Below are 20,565 nucleotides of genomic sequence, written 5' to 3' on the forward strand. Positions count from 1 at the left end.
TAGAGATGAAGTAGTATAATCTGTAGAAAATGACAAAATTATATTACATTTTCACAGAAGGGATATGGTTACACATGAAATTATGAAGAACTACGGATGGTATTGCGACATATTACAGAACCACTTACTGAGGTCAGGAACAAAATTCAGCAACTGAGCATGTAGTTGACTCTGCTGGGATTTAAACATATGTTAAGAACAAGCATTGCATGTCACCTAAAGAGCACAACTGAATGTATCTGAACTGGAACGTGTAACAAGAATTAGACATGGGTCTGAATGGATGTAATAGTTATTATTATAACAGAAGAAAAAATAATCACTAACCTCAGAGATATTTTAAGATAACCACAATATCTGAAAAAGTTGCTTTAGTAACTGAAGAATGATTGCACCTTTAATACTATCTTAACTATCTTGTATTTATTTTTAATTTATAACTATTATACAAATAAATACTACTAAAGGCAACAATAAATACCAACACTATCAACAAATACACAAAATCATCCTGCACATCAAATGATTAATGTGTTAGACTGTTTCATTCTCAAAAATTATTATGCCTTGAACCAGAACATCCACAGGCTAATGGAAGTTCAATCCAGGTGTCATAGATCTTATTAGCTCTATCTAAAATTTACTTAGAGATTTCATTGTAAACTTCTGAAGCTGGATGAAAACATGAAAATTAACCTTCTCATCTTCCTAAACACATTCAAAGGCCCTACTATTTCCTTAGACAGATTATTAACACATACTTAGTAAGAAAGCAGCAAGTGACTTCTGTAGTATAATCTGAAATCAAAACAGAAAAGATTTTTTTTTCCCTTCACTTCCAGCTTTCTAAATGCATTGGCTAACTATTTCAAAGCAAAATAAAATAAAAGAAAGAAAAGGAAGGAATTGCCTGAAGCAGTATGTCCTTGATCAATTGTTTAAGGAAGAAAAGACTTGTTTTTTAGGTATGGTAAGTGGTTAGTAATTAAAAGTAAGCTCAGTGATTATGAAATTGCCATCAAGAGTCCATTCGGAAAGATTTATCCTGTGTTACCCTACTACTGTTCAGATTAATAAAGCTCTAAACACTTAAAATAAAACTCTGGAAAATAAAACAATCTAATGTGCTGTAACCTAGATATTTTGTGTCTCAGTTACAACACAGCTTGAAAATAAAGGTTCAGCTGTCATACTGTGAAAACATAGCTCTCTGGTCTCACTGGAGTGTTGCCATTTAGTCCAACTCAGTAAAACAAGAGGCAAGGTAAGATGGGATTGCATCTTAACAGTTTTGCTGGAATCAAGAATCTTAATAATTTCTAAAACTGAATTTAATAGATCTAGAAGAGGAACAAAGTTGAGGCTTGCAATAGCAGGCGTCTGGATTTGATCACTGAGCATGTGTACTGTAGTCCTATGTTCTGCTTTCCTGAGAAACTGCACTGAGCATGCATAATTCATGTGACGTTTTCTGACACGAGGTAGACTAAATTCTATTTATTTATTTTGGTTTGGTTTTTTTACATTTATTGGAATTCACATCTAATTAGGTTCTGCTTTGCTGTACTTACGGACGTGTAACTCACTGACAAAAGCAGGTTTTATTCTGTAGACTGCAGAAGTCAAATTTTCCCTGATGATTTAAAAAAATCCTGTGTATTAAAGGTATTTGTATACCAGACATACTGTATTATCATATGGCTATTGCGTCCTAGGGAACTTTTGCATTTCTACACTTCTACATACAAATTACACTAAATAAAACATCCTAGCAATGTCACAGGAGAAATCAATGTTCAGAGGCCACATGTGAACATCGTAGTTACTCAGGCAGTTGCAGCTACTGGATACACATTGGAGCTACAGCACTTTTAACAAAAATGAAAGTTCATGAAGTGAAACTGAGTGAGATCTCTATGGCTGACTTTTCCACAAAAGCACTTAAAAGATGCTCTTGCTCTCACTGTATGAGGTGCTCCTTTATATATAGGTCAGTGAATTTCTTATCATGATCTTGCCGTAAAATATGTATCGTAAAAGTTATATGAATGGCTTAGATTATGTTACACATTGGAAATCTCCAGAGGAAATCTTTTGCAGGTTAAATGTTGAACCCAGTTCTCTGAGTGTCAGCCATCTTACTGACAAAAATTATCTTTCCTTTACATAGGATATGTTTACAGTACCTTCTGCTCAGGACAGATTTTGTGTTTTGGTGTAAACCAACTCACATGGCAAAACCTCCAAGCTTACAATGCTCTTACTGCTTTTGCAAGTTTTGTGTAGCAGCAAGCTTGGACATATATCAGAGAATATTTTTGACCTAGAAAGTTTAACAGACTGCACCTATGCCTTCACTGGGAGAAACCTGCTGTGGTTGCTTCTCCTCATCCAGTCTGTTTGTTCAACTGCTTGTGCTCCCACTCTGAATTCCCCATGGCACGCGGGAGAGTAACAGTCACAACAAAAGAAACAAATTTAATTACATTGGTGACAAATATCAGAAAAAAATGCTGGTCACAGCAGTCAGCTGGAGGGATAGGTGTATACCTCCAGGTACGGGCGACTTCAGTCAAGAGAATTTTAAAATGGTAACCTCAAATAGTACTTCTTTACTTGTAACACTTTCACCAATATACAACCTGACTGTGTGCAATGCTAAAATGTTTCAAAAACCAGATGTATGCACACCCCTTACAAAACTCATCTTTCTAACCTCCACTGATTTCATTCTCTGAGCACGCCTCCTACATTTCCCTCCGCAAGACTGACAGGACTACCAACTCCCCACCCCCACCCGCTCTGCTATGTATAGGCCAGGACCTATACATAGGTTCTATACTCCATCCTTTGCAGAAGTCGTTCTGGCCCACCCTCCACTTTCAGCCTTATCTGTCTTATGGAGAAACCTGTTCCCAAAAATGCATGTCAATGTTAGGACATACCGTAAATGACAGGCCTCAGGGCTTATGGCTTCCTGTTTGTCTTGACGGATCAGAAATCTCCCTTGCCCCCTGCAAGTGTCAGCAAAGGAACAACCTACCGTATTGATTTGTAACTGCCTTAAGTGCATTTCTTCCACAATTGTGCCTCAACAAAAGAGAAGAAACAAACAAAAACCCCCTTTCTAGTGAATATAAACAACAGAGGCCCTTGTTAGTATGTCCAGAAAAACAAGACACATGCTGCAGGATCCAGTTCTGGAAGAGGGCCTGGAAGAGGGGGGACAGACTTCTCCTTGCTTCTTTATCCCAGTTAAACCTAATATGCCCGCTGAAAACACAGTGGCAGCACCTCTTCCCTCCTTTCCCATCCTCTGCAGACACACAGTGCAGGGTCCAGTAATCCCGACCCGTCTAGCGGCAGACCAGAACCCAGCCACGTGACACGTCAGAGAGGCAGAAAGACTAACCCGGCCTACAGGGCTCTCGCAGGGGCTCCTCCTGGGCAGCACACAGGTACTTGAACTAGCTTTAAACTGGCAACATCGAGTGCCGCAAGGAGTTCAGCCACAGCGGCCGTACAGCGGCATTCGGCTCAGCATGAGGGAGTTCACCCTGCTTCTCAGCAAACTGTTACCACTCCCCTAGCTAGTTAGGCTACGGGCAGCTACGCAAGACTGCAACAGAGCAATCTGCTGGGAAAGAGGAGGAACACCAGCTGGATACAGATGAGGAAGCACAGGGAAACAGACGTCTTAATTTTACTTGTGCAGTGCTGCTGCCCGTGTTCTGTGCAACTTCTCTGGCTGCTTGTTCGTTGGTAATAGGCCCTAAGCATTCAGCTTCAGTATTTCCAGCATGAACCTCCGCTGGACAACGATAGCCTGCCCAATTCCCTATTTCTGTCCTATGCCTGTATGCATAGGGCTGGACTAAACCTTCGTCCCTGGGGACAAGTTTTGGAGGAAAAGGCCAAGTCCTTTGTATTAAAGATCTACAACTTTCACGTTATAAAAGAAAAGTAAATAAATCTATCTTTGGCCTTTTGCTAAGTTGGATGGAAGACGTGTTCTTTCACTTCATTTTGTTTTGTGCTCTTTATTGTGTAGATGTTTGTCTGATTCCTTACCGGTCATTATTTGTATCCGCGCTATTGAGATCCTTTGCAACAAAATGAAGACCTGATGGCGCCTCAATTTTCCGCTATTGTTTTTATCTGTGCAACACTAGCTGTTACCAAATTTAGAAACTGATAATATGCTATATTTGTACCATCCCCCTAAACCAATCTGACAAGAGTTTTTAAGGGAGTTCTGTTTAGAGATTGCGATGTCAGCATTTTGTTGGAAAATGCTTCGTAGTAAACAGTTTAGATCGAAGCACGTTTTTGGGAAACAATGTTCTTATAGCTGATGATTTAACTGAAAATGGTATCTGAAGGTACAAGATCAAATGGTGCAGTATCAGGTTTTAAAAATAGTAATTTTATTCTTTTAAGGAAACCCTGCTCTTTTGTGATATCACAAGATACAAAATATTGTTTGAAAACATCATTTAATTACCTTCTCTCCAGGAGACCATAATCAGAACATTGCACTTACACTCCTCTAAGATCCGTGAAATGCTGGAAACCCTGTCTTTCATAAAGCATTGGAAAAGCTCCATTTACTATTCCTGAAATATCCTATTACTTGAGAATTTCAGCCAGGACTAAGAGTGTAAGCAAATGGTACCAGCTTTAAAGGAAATGAATTTGTGCAGAACAATACAGGTGTATCAGCCGGAGATGTATTTAAAAAAAAGAAGCCTCACCTTGCTGCAGTAAGACGATAGTATTGAAACAATCAGCTGAGGTCACTCTATTTAAGGCAAAAGCTATCTTCGAAATGACTCACAATTCTGACATATTAGGTCAAATGGAACTCAATTTATACATGCCAAGAAAATTCCTGGCCTTCCTTTGACAGAGGCTTATTTTTTTGACTGAGTGCAGTAAAAGGTTTACGGTAACTGAATCTGGAAATACTACTTTTTTGTTTTCCATTTTGTTGCAATCAGTGTTACTAGAACATTTTACTAGCTATCATAAATCTTTCAAAACATTAACTATGGTCACAACATTTTACAGAGCACATGTGTTGTACACCTGCGGACTTTTGACAAGGGATGAGAGAAGATACTACCTGAAGAATCAGATAACTTAAGACAAGGGATAATACAAGGATTCAGGTGCTTATTGTCTGATATCTGGAATGGTCTATCTTCAATGAAGACTTAGAAAAAAAACAACTACCAGCAGGAACTGCAATTAATATTCACTATAGGATAATACTACTAAAGCAACAGCTTTGAAATAGTAGAATAGAAGATTTTTTTGTCTGCAAATTATTTTCAAATTCCTCATGTTCTCTAAGGATAAATTTACTTGGAGCTTTCCAACTTACAGTGATATGACAGCATACCTACATTTTAGATTTTCTTAAAAGCCACACCATAGGCACTAGAAATGCAGACAATGTAATAGGCTGAATGGAGAGGAAGAACATGCTGGGTTCCCTTCCTGAATTCTCTCACTTGCTAATCATTGGTCTTGTGCGGGTCATTCAGCCTGCCAGTATTTCCCACTGTAGCAATTATGCTCCTTCCCACGCCTTTTGAAAACCATTTAGAGATGATACTGCTGTGAGAACAACACTATGCATCCCTGAACATTTCCAGGGCATCAGAAGCTCTCAAGCACCCTGCTAGAACCTATCCATCAATCTAAACCTACAGCTTTGATGCAAATAGTGAGCTGCATGGAAGCGACAAACAAAATTTTACAGCTAGTTACGTAAACAATCACAATTTCCACTAAACACAACTGAATGTTTGTGCTAAGACTTGCTGAGTCATTTTGCTGGCACAAGGAAAGACCGGAAAAGGAGGCAGAGGGATGCTAAACCAAGGCAGCGAGCAGCCTCCAAGCAGGGCAGTCCCAGAAAGGACACAGCCTCCCTTAGAAATAGTCATGCCCTCAGTTCCTGCAGATTAACGAGGCTCCAAACTGATGCCAGCACAAGACGAGCATCACTTTACAATCTGCCTGTGCCTGTAACATTTCACACTAAGAACTCTCTATTATAGTGCTTCCACAGAAGACATTAGCTAGCAGCAAACAACAAATGTAATCCAAAAGAAGTATGTCTCACAGACTCAAAATCCTAATTGCTGCAGTGGAAACGTAGACAAAGGAAGGGAAATTCAAATGTGCATACACTTGCTTCAAGAAATAGTTTTCCTATATTTATTTCTTAGCCTAATCCTTGAAGGGAGTGAGAAATTATCTGTTGATTTCCATCTGCTGCTACTAAGGTTTGGGCAATAATCACTAACAAGTTGCCCTATGAATCATTGCTCCTTTCAGTTACTTAAACATAATAATACCAGAAGATGCACACACAAGAGGCATACAGGATGTACTAGCCCCCAGTTCACATTTCATGCTGATTCTTTTAGTACAGACTTAATTTTCTGAAAATTGACAACTAAACTATTCTTAGATTTTTCAGAAATTCACTGAGACATCTACACTCATAATTTTACCCGTCTACAGCACAAGAACAACAAAAACACTCCAAATCACCACAAATTTAAAAGATAGGTCCCTCTGACTAAGCTAAGAAAACCTGTTTGGAGGACAGAAATGCCATGATCCCAAGGAACAGTTGTCTACTGGAGGAAGGGAATATTGGACAATTACAGGTCTAAATCAATTTTTTCATTAGCTAAAGTAAATTTCATTTGTATATAAACATCTTCATATTCTTCATCTTCATATTCTTGTAGCCCCAGACATGCCCTCTGTTTTAATCATAGTATGTATTGTACAGTAAAGCAAGTTCTGAAACCTCTCTTTAAGCTACAGAAGAGCTGTGACAACCAGTGGTGGAGCAACAGGATCTCAATTCTGTGCAGGAAGAGAAGACAGGGAGCAGAGCAGAACAGCACGGGGAGGGGGGAATAAAGGAGTGCTGCAGCCAACCAACCAAAGGAAGCTCAAGAACACTTGGGTCTGGTCGATTTTGAGCCTAAAACAATTGCCTTGTGGTTCTCCACCCAGAAGGAATTTGACAGGGGCTGTGACAACTGACAATGATGAAATCAGAATAGCTTAGCAGAAATCATTTGACCTGGGCTGACTGATACCACATGAGAGTCTAGCTTTTTGTTTTAAAGAAATGTTAGATTAGTCAAGGAAGGCATTCATTTGAGTTACTCTGGATTTACAGTGTGAAGTAAGAAAGTAGCCCTACAACTCCCCTGGCTACACCTACATGTACTTTCAACAATTTTGCATATACACCTGCAATCCTAAAAATATTGACCTAACACACCCATGCCAGTAAGACAATTTAAAAATTGTCTTCAAGAGAAATGCACCAAGTTCTCCCTAGTTTTCCGAACACTCTTCCTTAGATCCACTCACAGATGATGGTGGATAAGAGCTTCAGAAAGACATTATCTTTTTAAGAGTAAGCATGGACCCAAAGTACTGTAAATGTGCATGGAAGAAATGATACACTGAATTTATGGAAAGGCGCTATATTCATCTGGAAACCTCATGATTACATTCATATAACTGATGGAACAACAGGAAATGAATTACCTTAGCTTTTGAGGCACAATTGTACCTATATGGAAAGAACTACACATATGGACTATGTTTCAATTCCTGAAGAAAATTCTAAACAACAATATGCACAGTGGGAAAGTCCACAACATCCATTCCACAAAATGACAAATTAGAAAGCCAGGGTCTCTACTTCATTTTGCTTATCACTATATTAAGACTGCAAACTCTTAACTTCCTGTGCACTTATGATTTATGCGCTGCCTTATTTTCGAGTTTCATCCAAGCTTCTTCATTATAGAAATGTGAATGACTGATACTTGAGTCAGTTCAATCTTATCTCATTTACAATTCCATAGACAAATTCAGAGATAAATAGTCATTCTACTGCCTCCAAGGTTCAACCAAAGAGAAAACATTTTTCAAGGAAAATCCTTGAACACATTCACTTCATCTGTGAAATCCAGACAGCAGCCTATCCTGATTTAGACATACTGGAAGCACTTCAGATTTGATCTTCAGCTTACATCAGCATAAGATGCTGAAGACTTCTTGTCACATTGCTTCCTCCTTCAGCTGGAAGGAAACGTTTTCCACTTAAAAGACAAAAACAAATGCCTCTGAGCACCAAACACTCATACAAAATTCACTTAAGACCAAGATACCGATTACTGGAAGAACACTACGAATTCTTAACCACTAACTGCTGTGAGAAACATTCTATTCTTCATTTAGAAGGATTCTTTATTGATATCCACCCCACAGACACGCTCACATAGACTTGGGATAATACAGCAGTAAAATAAAAAAGACTAGCAAGAAGTGAGGTAATACAGCTTACATGAGAATTCTCCTCAAACCTTTGCCACTGAAATTGAACAGGAAAAAAAAATATTCTACCTCTCCTGTACCTAAACGGGAGCACAAGCATGACAATAATTAATAGTCCATTACTATTATCCTAATCTTACTGAAACAACTATTCAGAACCTAAATTGTATTTACCTACAGAACTGTTGAAGACTTCTATTAGCCAAAAGAAATTTTAGGATAAAAACATGCCGTGACATCCTTCATTTAGTGTCATGGCATGTTTTTACCCAGAACTACAACTGAACAGAGCAATTGCTACCTTTTGCTACCTTTTCCACACGACCTTTACACTGAAAAACTGTCTTCCCAAAAGGGTGTGAACTAAATTAATGACTGTTGATAGCAAAACTCTGTGCAGCTAGCACTCACTTTAATTGAAGGTGTCAGAAGATGCCTTGCACAATAGTTCACATCCTGTACAATTCTGAAGTTACATCGTTCATAAACACTGTGTCACTTTACTATATTACATTATATTCTTACGGAAACTTCTTTTAAACATCATAGACATTCTCACCAAAGATAAATCCACTGCATAAAAAAAGAATCATAAACACATTTGTTTAGCTTCATATTCTGAATTAAGAATATGAAAACAATTTGGTATTAAACTGTCAGTGAGATTAAAAAGAAAAAAGTTTTTAAAGTTTGCGCTATGAATGAGATAGAAATATTGTACTTAAACATATTATTTTGCTAGAAGCATACACAAATCTAACAAAGTATTATTGGCATTTGAGATGTATTTTGCATTTTAGCTAGTTACAGCTATCCGTCACTGATGCTGTTGTCATCTTTTAGCTTCACATCTCTTTTTATGTAACACTTATTTTATGAAGTGGTTTATACACACAGTCTCTTACATTTGTTTACTTACCAACAGTATCACATGGTTCGTCTTTATGTACACAGAAATCCTTCCTAGAATTGGGGGGGAAAAGAAAAATGTTAAGCAAGCCAAGCTGTCAGTCTGGTAACGACTGCGTGACCTATTTACAAATATTTTGTATGGCTCAATGAATAAATACAGAACACCATTATCTCAACAAAGAGCATGAGGAAGCAAAGGCCAGGATTACCCAGAACACAAACTTCAGTTTATTCTCAGAACAGATTTAGGAGTAGTCAGGTGACAAAACATGTACCGTATATTGAAGTGGTGTTGTGTACCTAATTTCTGTGTTAGTCTAAAGTTAGTCTTTCTTTCACCTGAAATGAAAATATCTTCAGTGCTTAATATCAGGTCCAAAAGCAGCATTGTAATCCAGCATTTAGATCAGAGATAGAGTCCGAAAGTTTTTGTGCTAAAAAGTCAATAGTTAAAATGACTAATAGGAATACATTCTGGAGAAGCATTTCTGCTAGCGCATCCCATTCCAGTAGTGGAAGACTTACAAATTAACTCGCTGGGAGAAGCCTATCCTATCTCCAACCCAGATTTTAGTCCAGCCATAGCTCTATAAGACTGCTCAGTTGCATGAAGTGGAATAAATATTTCATCTCTGTGTTAAACATCTGCTTGGGATTCATTTTAATTTCACTCCCATTTTACCTGTTCTCAGAGACACATAACAAAGGTATCAAAAGAGCAAAGGAAAAGCTTCTTTTTATTGGATTGTTTATAACTCATACTAATTTTTATTTTAAGTAAAAATAGGGCTGCTGAGGTATGAATGAGCTGGGGAAGGGGGGGAGGGAACCAACAGGGAATGAAAAACAAAAAAACCCCCCGCGTATAGCATCTAAGCAAAATACAACCTAGTTACTTGAACTTCATTCCGACACATGCTCAAATAAAGACGTTCCTGTTCTTTAGCTGTACCACAGGGTAATGGTCTCTATTTTGAGAGAGGGACCATATGGGCCAGAAAGATTTCACTTCTATACTCTGTCTATGAAGCTACATAGATACACACATAGATTGATACAGATGAAGATACACACATACAGAAACACTCATTTTCCAGGAACAAGATGCAGGACTTGTTTGATGCTTGAGATGAGAGAGTAGACTAGCGATACTTACCATTTTTACAAATATAACTACTCCAAGAGCTTTTTGCTTGTTTGTTTGTTTGTTTCCCACAGACTATTCCCACAGAGTGATTTAGACCCAAAAGCAATCTCAAGAGGCTGGCAAATTTCTGACACTTGTTAAAGGACACACAGCCAGAGACATGGGGTTATACAGCTTTTGATTCTCCAGTCACCATTGCCAGATAATTACAGAGCAGAAAAGCAAAACAACAGTACTAGAAACAAATCTTGCGAATAAACTGATAAAGAAACTCTGGGAATCCACTTAGAAGAGCCCTGGAAATTGAGCCAAAGGTGGTGAACAAGAAACTATAATGAGACACAGAAGGAAGTTCTTTTATTTTTTCAAGCCTGCAACAAATTGCATTAATGCACTGGGTTGTAACACAATTCTTTGTTTTGTGCTATGTGACACAAGGGACTTATTGTCTTGTTAAGCAACATGACAGAACGATTAGAAATATGGGACTTGTGGTAAAGCAAGAGAACATGTGTAAAGACAATCTAAGGACATAGATTGTCTTCCACGCACACTCATACAACTACCATAAATATTAACTGATGTAACAAGTAAAAAAAAAAAAAAGAGAGCATACCTTCAAATATACAAGAATACCATCTGACATTTTAAAACTGCCAATATCCAAGAGGCTTCTGCTTATGTAATAGCTTTGTTCTCATACACTTACTGAGCTGTTTTTGTTTTGTTTTTCCCTCTTGGCTGACTCTGACTATGGTTATGCTATGCATCCAGAGTTTCATTATGGGACTGGGGGAAATGGTACTGCTATGATTTGGCAAGAGGGAAGTACAATAAACCATTCTTAGTTCCTGATTTACATTCAAAGAATGTAATACGTCCTTTAATTTCCAAGAATATGAATGCATTAGTTACGTTTGAGACTAGGCTCCTTAGTAAAGATTTACAGCTCTAGCTAGACCTACCAATGACTCTCACAGAAATCGTTCTCTAATTCCCACACGGTAACTTAAATATTCCATCATGTTATAACTACGTTCCTATGTGTGTATATAACATACACACATACACACACACACACACACACACCCCCCTCTACACTTTATATATATATGGAATTGGCATACTGAAGCTACACAAAACAAAGGAGAGGATACCAACTCTTCTGAGTAAGAGGAGGTATAAAATAGAGCAATAAAGCACACTACAAAGCCCTCAGGAAAGCCACTGCGATTATTTGCCTTTGTTTTTTTCCTCCTTTCTGTTAGCAAAATAGGGCAAAGATATTAGCATTACCATTAATGCATATAGAAGCTTTTGTGGCACACCTTAGTAACTGAGTCTAACACTGAAAGCAAGAAACTGATTAAAGCACATTCAAGTCCCCTTCTAACCAGTATCCAGCACACAACTTCCATTACTCTAAGTGGTTACTTTGCATGCACATGGAAAGGAAAGCAGGTCCTTATTCCAGTGAGAGAAAAGAGGAGCTTTCATGAGATTTAGGACTGATTTCTGAGCTTGAATGAGTTGGCTAACCCTAGAAAAGAATTCTAAGCAAGAATGGGTAACCACTAATCCATTGTTTCAGAAAATTATATTTAGTTAGTGCATTTTTAATCGACTACATATAGCATTATGAAGGGCCTTCAACAGCAAACAAAGACTAACTATCCAATTTCTAAATATAAAGTATCTCATGACATTCTCTTTGTTAAAATAAATCCTGATGTGTAGATGGGCTGTACAACAGAAGACATCAAGAACAGCAGAGGAAGACTAAAGAAGAATCCAGACTTATTTTTTATGAATAGTTTGCACCAATTTGTCCTTTTGCATAAATTTAACACTTATTTTAGGCATACTAGTCAAAAGACCTATTTCTTGTCCAAGCCTGCTTATCTTTCCTTCCACACACTAGATTGGAGAAAAGACGAAACAGAAGAGGACAGATAATGGATTTTACCAGTCTACCAAATCTTCATTCTGGTTTTCACCCTACTTTCAATTTCTAACTTCTCTAATGTTCATAATTTTGAAAAAAGTAGTGTAGGCTTGAAACCGCAATCTAACTCCTGCTGTTGTCATTGATTCTAGTACTTACAAGTTTTTAAGATATATTTGATATGTATTGCCCAAGCAACAAATTTTCTCAAATCATAAGGCTTTTATAAAGAATAGTTGCAATTAATGGCCCCTGTGGCAAATAACATTATCATCACATTGCAAATGCCTTCGTTTGCATTGTGCTAAGTGAATAATGACAACACTGCAGATGTTCTTGTCTCTTCACGTAATAGGACATTCTGAAATTATTCCCACATAACTAAGTACATACATAGCACATACAAACTAAGCACATACATAGTAACTAATAAATGCACTTAAAAAAACCTAAATTAAAATAAATTTTGGAGTTAATGAACCGCAAGATAAATTACACATTTACTATTCAGTTGGGAATTTAAACAAATGGACAACATTACTATCATAGATGCTACTTCAGAAACTGTTTAGTATTTTGAGGGCAAACCTCAAATGCACCGGTATGCACTGGACAGTGTATTTTAGCAAATCAGGAAATACTATATTTAAATATTTTAAATAGTTAACAGATCACTTGGGCTCTGTAAAGTTGAACTGAGATTAAAAAGGATAATTTACATAGGCCTTCTTCTAAAGTTCATGTTTCAGCCAAACGAAAAAATAACAGCTCAGAAGTGTGATAAGTGAACTCATAACTGAATCAGATGTGTAGCTAACATCTCAGAACAGATAGAGAAATGTTAGGAACCCAAGGAAGGTGTTTTTCAGTGGAGTCCAACAGAATCTGGAGTCAGCGTTAGCATTAAACAATGATCTGGAAGAAAATAAGAGAGCACTACTGGTAAAGTTTGAAAATTAAATGAGATCTGGTAGAATACTCATAGGAATGAAGATAAATCAATTTTTAAAGATGACTCATCTGAATAACTTTTATTTTAATGTAGCCAAAACTGGACCCCCAAAACTTGATCACATATGGCAGCAGCGTGACAACAACAACGAGAAGAGGTGAGCATTTGAAAACAGGCAGTAGGAGTGAACAGTATCCTTGGATAAAATGCAGGAAAATATCAGACGTGGCACCAGTACAGCCGTTCACACACTACTGTGTCTAATTTTGGCACTTATGCTTCAAAAAACAATTTGGAAAATGGGAAAAGGTCTGGAAAGAGCTAAGAGAATGATTACATGTCTGGGAAACAGGCTTAAAAACCTCTCTAAATTAATATAAGAGAAAGATGAGTTGTGACTTGAGCACTGCCTACGAGTATTTACATTGGGAGGAGCTTTTTAACAGCTCTTTAGCAGCAAAGGGTACACAGAGATCCATGGTTGAAAGCTAAAGTAACAAAAATTAGAAATAAGACACAACTGTCCATTCTGAAAGTAAATAACTGTGGCAATGGTCTACTTCAGAATACAGTTACTCTTCCTTTCTTTTAAATCTTTGTCTCAAGACTGTCTACCTTTCTTATTCACCAGAAAAATAAAATGTAAAATAACTGACTGAATTTAATGTTAGGGACTTGCACTAGATAATCAGAGAATTAAAATTCAGTTGAGGTCCATGTAATGCTACGTAACAGGTCTGTATGAGAGAACGGAACATACGTAGCCTAAGCACTAAAGCTTGAAAGAACAAGCTGACAGAAACAGGTGAATTCATGCAGATTTTTATCACATGTATTATTACAAGCATTACCACTTCACGGACTCAAACACCTTGAACTTAGAGAAGAAAGAACCAAAACCAAAACACACAGCATGTGATGACTTAAAATTACTGGGGTTTTTAAAATAACACAAGCTAAAAATACATGTCTTAAAATTAATGCGATAAATACAGGAGATTTTTTTTTTTAAAAAAGACACCTTTGATTCTAAAGTATGCTCTTTTCACACTTCCATGCTTCCTTCTGCATCTACAATCCTATTAGTAAATCATGAATAATAAGGACATTTGAGATTCTCACGAACTCCCTTGATGTCTGCTGTCGATGTCAAAAGGAAAACAGCAAACACTGTAGAACTTTGCAAAAAATATCAGGAGCATTGGCAGCATTGAAATTACAGTGATGAAAAAATACCACTATGAAGAAAAATTAAGAATAATTTCATCTCTCACCGTGCACTTGCAAGAACTCACTTCTCCAGCGCTGAATTTCACTAGAGGTTTAAGGACAGCAGTAGCAGCTTAATAACCCAATACTCTATCCCTTTACATTTCAACAATTTTGGACTGCCAAACACTGCAACCTTTTTGGGTGACCCTGTAACATTAGTTCTTATGTAGGGGTCATTCACAGTCTTCCACCTCTGACTTTCTTGAGGAGGTATTTTGGGTTCAAACCATTATCATCAGAAAGGCAGCAAAAAGCAAAGTCATGAAAAGAACTGTACTTCTTACGTGCGTTGGAAGGTGATAGCAACACTTAAGAAATTCGTGTCCAGGCTTTGTGGAGAGTTCTGGAGGGTTGGAATAATTGGAAATGAAATAATATTTAGCAAATCTAAGTGCTGTTTATGCCATTGTCTATTTTTATAGAATGAGGCACCTCCTTACAGTGAAAATGCCTCGCAGCACTGTTTCAATTATATATCACTCAGAGCAAAGAGATTTCAGATACTGCAGATCAATATGAATAAGCAGCTGATGTACACTGTGAACAGGCAATATCACTGTCTATCTGCTGAATATTAGGAGCATCAAAGATCTACTTTGAATCACAAGCACATGTGAAAATGGCAATTCTGAGAAGGAGAATAGAGAACTTGATTTTTAAAAAAATTATTTTCATATTTAGATGTTTTTCTAAAAACCACTGTGACACAGATTGACCTATGCACTGGAAAAGCAGCACGATGCATAATTTTTAAGTAAAGGTAGATTCTGCCTCATTCTCGTAACCTTTTATTTTTTCTAATACACTTCAAAGCTTCCATTACCTTCTTTGCAACAGGGGCAATATAGGAACTTAAGTATCATCATAGAGCAACTGTGAATGCCACGGGTCTTTTCCTGCCTTACTTTCAGTTACCTCATTCAGCTCAGACAACCTATGCAGGTAGCAACTAGTAATATCATCTCAGTGGCCACCAAATCGGGGTTTATCTCTGTGTACTTGCACTCTTTAACTTAAAAGGCAAGGAGGATGCTGATGTGCCGTGGTATATTTTTTCCTCAAAGAAAAGTGCTTCCTGATACGTATATCTCCAAAGTAATAGAGCTAATTTATAACTGTGAATCAGATAGTTTTATCAACAGAGTCCTTACAACAATTTCTGTCTTAATTCTCACAATCTCCTTATACCTAACCTCCCTGGGGATCTTTTCTAAATACACTATTCAAACTTTTTCTTTCTGTCTTCCTGTTACTTTATGGCACCACATTTTAAACATGACATTACTTCATCAGAATAAGCCAATTTAAAGGGAAACTAAACAAAAAGTCACAGGCTGAAATAGGACTACAGTAAAGTGAAATGAAAAAATTGGTAACACATTCACGTGTAACATCACAGCCTATGTGGGCACCAGAGAAAGTTGTGGGGAGAAGCCGTTTTTGCTTTCCGCTTTGTGTAACAAATGCAAAAACAAGTCTTGAAAAGTACCTTTTTCATGAAAAGGCTACGACAGCTCTTTGACTGTTGAATAACAATCTCTGTTACATACACATCATGCTCTTTGTAGTTAGGCATTAAAAATTAGCTCTGCAGAATACTCAATACTTCATTTCTAACTCTTTTGGTTACTAGACCCAACTGGCATTTGAAAGCACAGGAAAGCTTTTTCAAAGCACTCTTGCTGTTCTATTATCATGCGAGACAACAAAGGAGGTGTGGGTAAGTTTTAGGAGGTCTGCCACAGAATGTGTTAGATAACCAACACTTTACATATTTACTTGAAAAATACCAAGCAGTTGGTGTTCATCTGTCTAAACAGAATTATTTCTCTCAATAAAGCAGGTCTGCTGTCCAAAGCTGTTTGGAAGTTGTGACAAAGGAGCTTGTTCTGTGTTTGCAAAACAGAATGAGACACTGAGTTAACAAAAACACAAGTAGAGCCACACATGGGGTTAGCTATACCATAAACCTGATGATGTGCAGAGGGAGCCTGGATTAGCAAAACATTCCCACAGTCAGCAAACCGCACTGGTATGATTTATTAGCAGCTAAAGCAGCTCTGAGATGGAAGGCAGTATAGTCCAGAGAATAATACCATGAAAAAATTAAAATGTCAGAAGAACAGATCTTTAATTTCTGGCTCCAACACTGACTTACTATCTGACATCCAACCAATCACTTCCCTGCTCTCTACTTCAATTTCCTGAACCCTGATCACAGATTTACTCCAAAAAACCTATTAAAACTGACAGGTAAAAATTGTAGGCAATGCAAATCAGAATATCATCACAAAGCACATCTTAACATATGATGAGACATTCCAAAAGCTTTTTTACCATTTAGAAATGCTGCATGAAATTCAAAAAGCTCTCTGGACAAACGCACTGGCTGCTAAAGACATCTCCAGACCACTGCCTCTTGACTGCTTAACTAACACTTCACTTGCATCAATTCAGAACTCTTCTGCCTCTTGCCATAAAGGCTGGTTAAGGTGAAGATGAAAAAATGCGAGGAAAGAGGTGTTACATGCTTTATTTCATAGTATCTTACCATTTGTGACATAACACCTCACAAACTGAAGAACGCAGCCCTTAGACTCACTCTCCTGGCAGACGCAGACTTGAAGGGTTCGATGCTCCCTCAAGCTGCTGCTGCTGCAGATACTGCTGTCTCCGCTGTCTCAAATAAGAAAGCCAGGGGATAGGCAAGAGGTCACTCAACAACCCCACGTTTCTAGCAACCAAGCAGTATGCAATCGCTCGATTATCCTTGGACAATCACAAAGTACAACTAGATGTAAGAAGGTCTGTTTCCCTTTAGCTATGCTCATCAACCCAATGTCATGTATGATAGTCAGCCATTCTTCATGCCTTGGCCCAAGTTCACTCTTTCCTACTATGCATACCTTTCCTTCTCCATCTAGACTCTTTCCCCACCGACACACTCACTGCTATGACAATCAGTCTTGGGGCTTAATCTGAAAAATTTCTTTCCACTCTGTCATCCCAAGTATGTTTTCTGATGAGCTAATGGAAATTTCTCACAGAGAACATTATTTCTCATGTCTTCCATGGTAGTTCAGAGGAGCCTGGGTGAAGGACTACTGCTTAGCTAATGCATAAATGTGTAACAAAAACTAATCTGCCCCCATAAAGCCCCAACAATCCGTAGAACAGACAAACACAAGAAATAAAAGGAGGGTAGCACAGGGTAAGGAGAGAAGGGTGTGGGCTTTTCTAAGAAAAGGTAAGGGATTAAACAGAAAAAGTAGCAACAAAGCGGCCACCACAGACAATTTTCATTTCCTGCTTCCAGTATGTGACTGGCTCTCTAAAACAGGGAAATTTAGGGAAGCATTTTTCTGCTTCAGAAAATTGATATTTCAGTTATAGATTGATTATAGATATTGGAGCAATCAGAATGTAAACTAATTTAAAAAAAAAGTGCATATAGCTCCTAGTGAGATTGCCCTGAATAAATGGTATAAGGCTACACATAAGTTTAAAGACTACACATGGTTTTAGGATAGCATGTCACCAACTAGCATGGGACAGCACAATGGTATTCCAATATATCCAATCCCAGGAATTTTCTTTCGAAGGGAACTCTGAAGGTCATCCAGCCCCAGGCCCTCCTCAAAAATGGGACTAAGCCCAACTCTAGACCAGTTGAACCATCACTCTGTCTTTTTCTTTGGATAATGGCTGTATACTGTCTGAAGATCAAGACGCATCCCCCTGTGCACTGCTTACAGCCTAAACCATGACAGCATCTGCTTGGGAGGAAAGAGGTAAGCTGGAGGCATATTTGCTTTGGAATGTGTGAAACGCCTGATACTTCAGAGTTGTAAGGAACCACAGATCTGGGATCACACCCCTGTGGCTGCAGAGCATATACGGTGTACATGATGTATCTTCAGCACACAATGAAACAAACATACTAGTTCTAGATGCATTAGAGGGAAGCACAACTCGGTAATGTGCCTAGTGTCATGCTGATCCAGCTCTGAATGGTCTAAATACGCTTTTGTGTTTTGAATGAAAGTATCTACCGGTCTGTGTGTGCTGCCTCTTTTGAAACGAAGGCACACGGAGAGAGGCATCCAACCTATGGCCTTAGCTATGTAGTCAAAGAAGAAACAAGAGAGTGACCTGTTGTCATTTCACACGTTTACCATCTGGGAACTACTGCTTTCTGAACCATCATTACCACCACTTCACCACCGCCTTTGAGTTCTGGAAAGAAGCCTCAAGTTGCACTCTTCCTCATTGCAAAACTAAATCCTAACTGTGTTGGTCATCTATCAGTTCCTTTGATCTATGTTCACATAAGGCCACTGCCTATTTTTTAATGCTCATCTCTTAGTATTTTACCTTGTGATCAGTATGGCTGCATCAACTGAAGACATGTCTTCTCCCCAGTTTGTTGACATTTCTAAGTGTATATCATTCTTCTTGCCAAATTCTTCATGTTGCCATTTACAAAAGCTTTCCAGCATTTTTTCCCCGTGATGTCCAATATACATATCTGCCTGCAAATAAAAAACAATTCATTTTATTAAAACTATGATTCTGTAAATAGAATTAAGACCATTTTTTGACTGAGTTAGCAAAAATATTCTCCTTTTTACAACATAATGTATTCACAGCAGAATGACTTGAACTTCAGGAGCAGAGACCATCTTTTTCTCATGTTAAAGATACAGGTGAAGAGAGTGCACTGAGAGGCATACAGTGGATCTGTTCACCTGAACTTTTGTCTTACTCATTTGCTGATTTTTCACCACTATCCATAGTGAAGAAAAGATTAATGATGTGAGATCCAGAATTTGAACATGAAATGAGACTTCTCCACCTGCTGAGAGGACACTGAAGAAAGAAATACTTTCTTATTCACTGGAAAAATATAATAGTTTAAAATTAGAAACATGGATAAGGGAATTCCTTTTTCTTAGCAACTAACTAAAGTATGAAAGGATTTCCATAATATTTTGTACAAACAAGAAGAAATCAGGTTGACATTGTCCTGAAACATGATATACAAACCATAGGTTAATATAAAGTCTTAATCAAGATACCAGGCAACTCGTCTTTCTTCAGAAAGAAAGAAAAACAGGATTTGAGATGATGCCTGAAAGGTGCCATGAAAGAACAGTGCTGTATCATGGCATCTTTTGCTTGTGTAGAGATTGCCTGACAAAGTACATCAGTTCTCCTTCTACTCTCCACTGGGTTTAAAGGAGATGATTTTTGTGTTGAGCTATACGAATGCAAAGCACAAGCAGATTTTCTTAAGCGCTAGCTGATTTCCACAAGGAACCTTTGTTTGATTGACTTCCAACTGCAAGCACAGAAAAATCTCAGTATGTGCAGCACATAAAGTAGGAGAAGCTTAATCTTTACTGGGGCTGCCCAGTAGTGTAAATAACCAAATAATGCAGAAAAGCTAACTGAGAAAATTTGTCAGCCATTAAAGTCGGTGAATATTGCAAGCCTTTTTGGAGCAACAAGCTAAATAGCATTACCTTCTACAGGCTAAGACAAAGATAATATATACTTACTGGAGTCTCATGAAGGAGGACAAGCTTAGTCACACGAAGATTTACTTGTAGTCCAAGGCTCTTGTGCTGGAAAAGGTTAAAAACCTAAGATAAAAAACAGTAAATAAAAATATGTGCTTGTACTGCACTCAACACAGTGTAGACTAAAAATAACAGAACCTCAAAGAACCTCAAAAATTTCTCATTTTCTATTATGACTGCTTTAATTTTCCATAATTTGAACAGAACATTAAGCTAATGTATTGTATTGGTCTTCTGAAGGGAAAACAGAGCTTAGGCAGTGTTCATTCTGGGGGCACAAAAAGACCTTTTCCCCCCAGTGGCCATAACCACTTTGTAAACTGTAGCCTGTTTCTCCAAATACTTACACACACATATAATACTATTCACA

The 20,565-nt window shown here is 37.8% G+C and overlaps 1 protein-coding gene across 1 annotated transcript in view; it reads right to left on the minus strand.

Annotated features, from left to right (window-relative positions):
- Positions 1-20,565, minus strand: part of ADAMTS19 (ADAM metallopeptidase with thrombospondin type 1 motif 19) — a 152,988-nt gene that overhangs the window by 92,768 nt on the left and 39,655 nt on the right. Inside the window, exons 5-7 of the mRNA XM_075526976.1 lie at positions 20,175-20,258; positions 18,988-19,145; positions 9,305-9,348 (exon numbers count right to left, since the gene is read on the minus strand). Coding sequence (XP_075383091.1) covers positions 9,305-9,348; positions 18,988-19,145; positions 20,175-20,258 — 286 coding nt within the window. The remainder of the gene's footprint in view (positions 1-9,304; positions 9,349-18,987; positions 19,146-20,174; positions 20,259-20,565) is intronic.

The sequence above is a fragment of the Mycteria americana genome, chromosome Z (assembly GCF_035582795.1).
Source record: "Mycteria americana isolate JAX WOST 10 ecotype Jacksonville Zoo and Gardens chromosome Z, USCA_MyAme_1.0, whole genome shotgun sequence".
Taxonomy (NCBI): Eukaryota; Metazoa; Chordata; class Aves; order Ciconiiformes; family Ciconiidae; genus Mycteria; species Mycteria americana.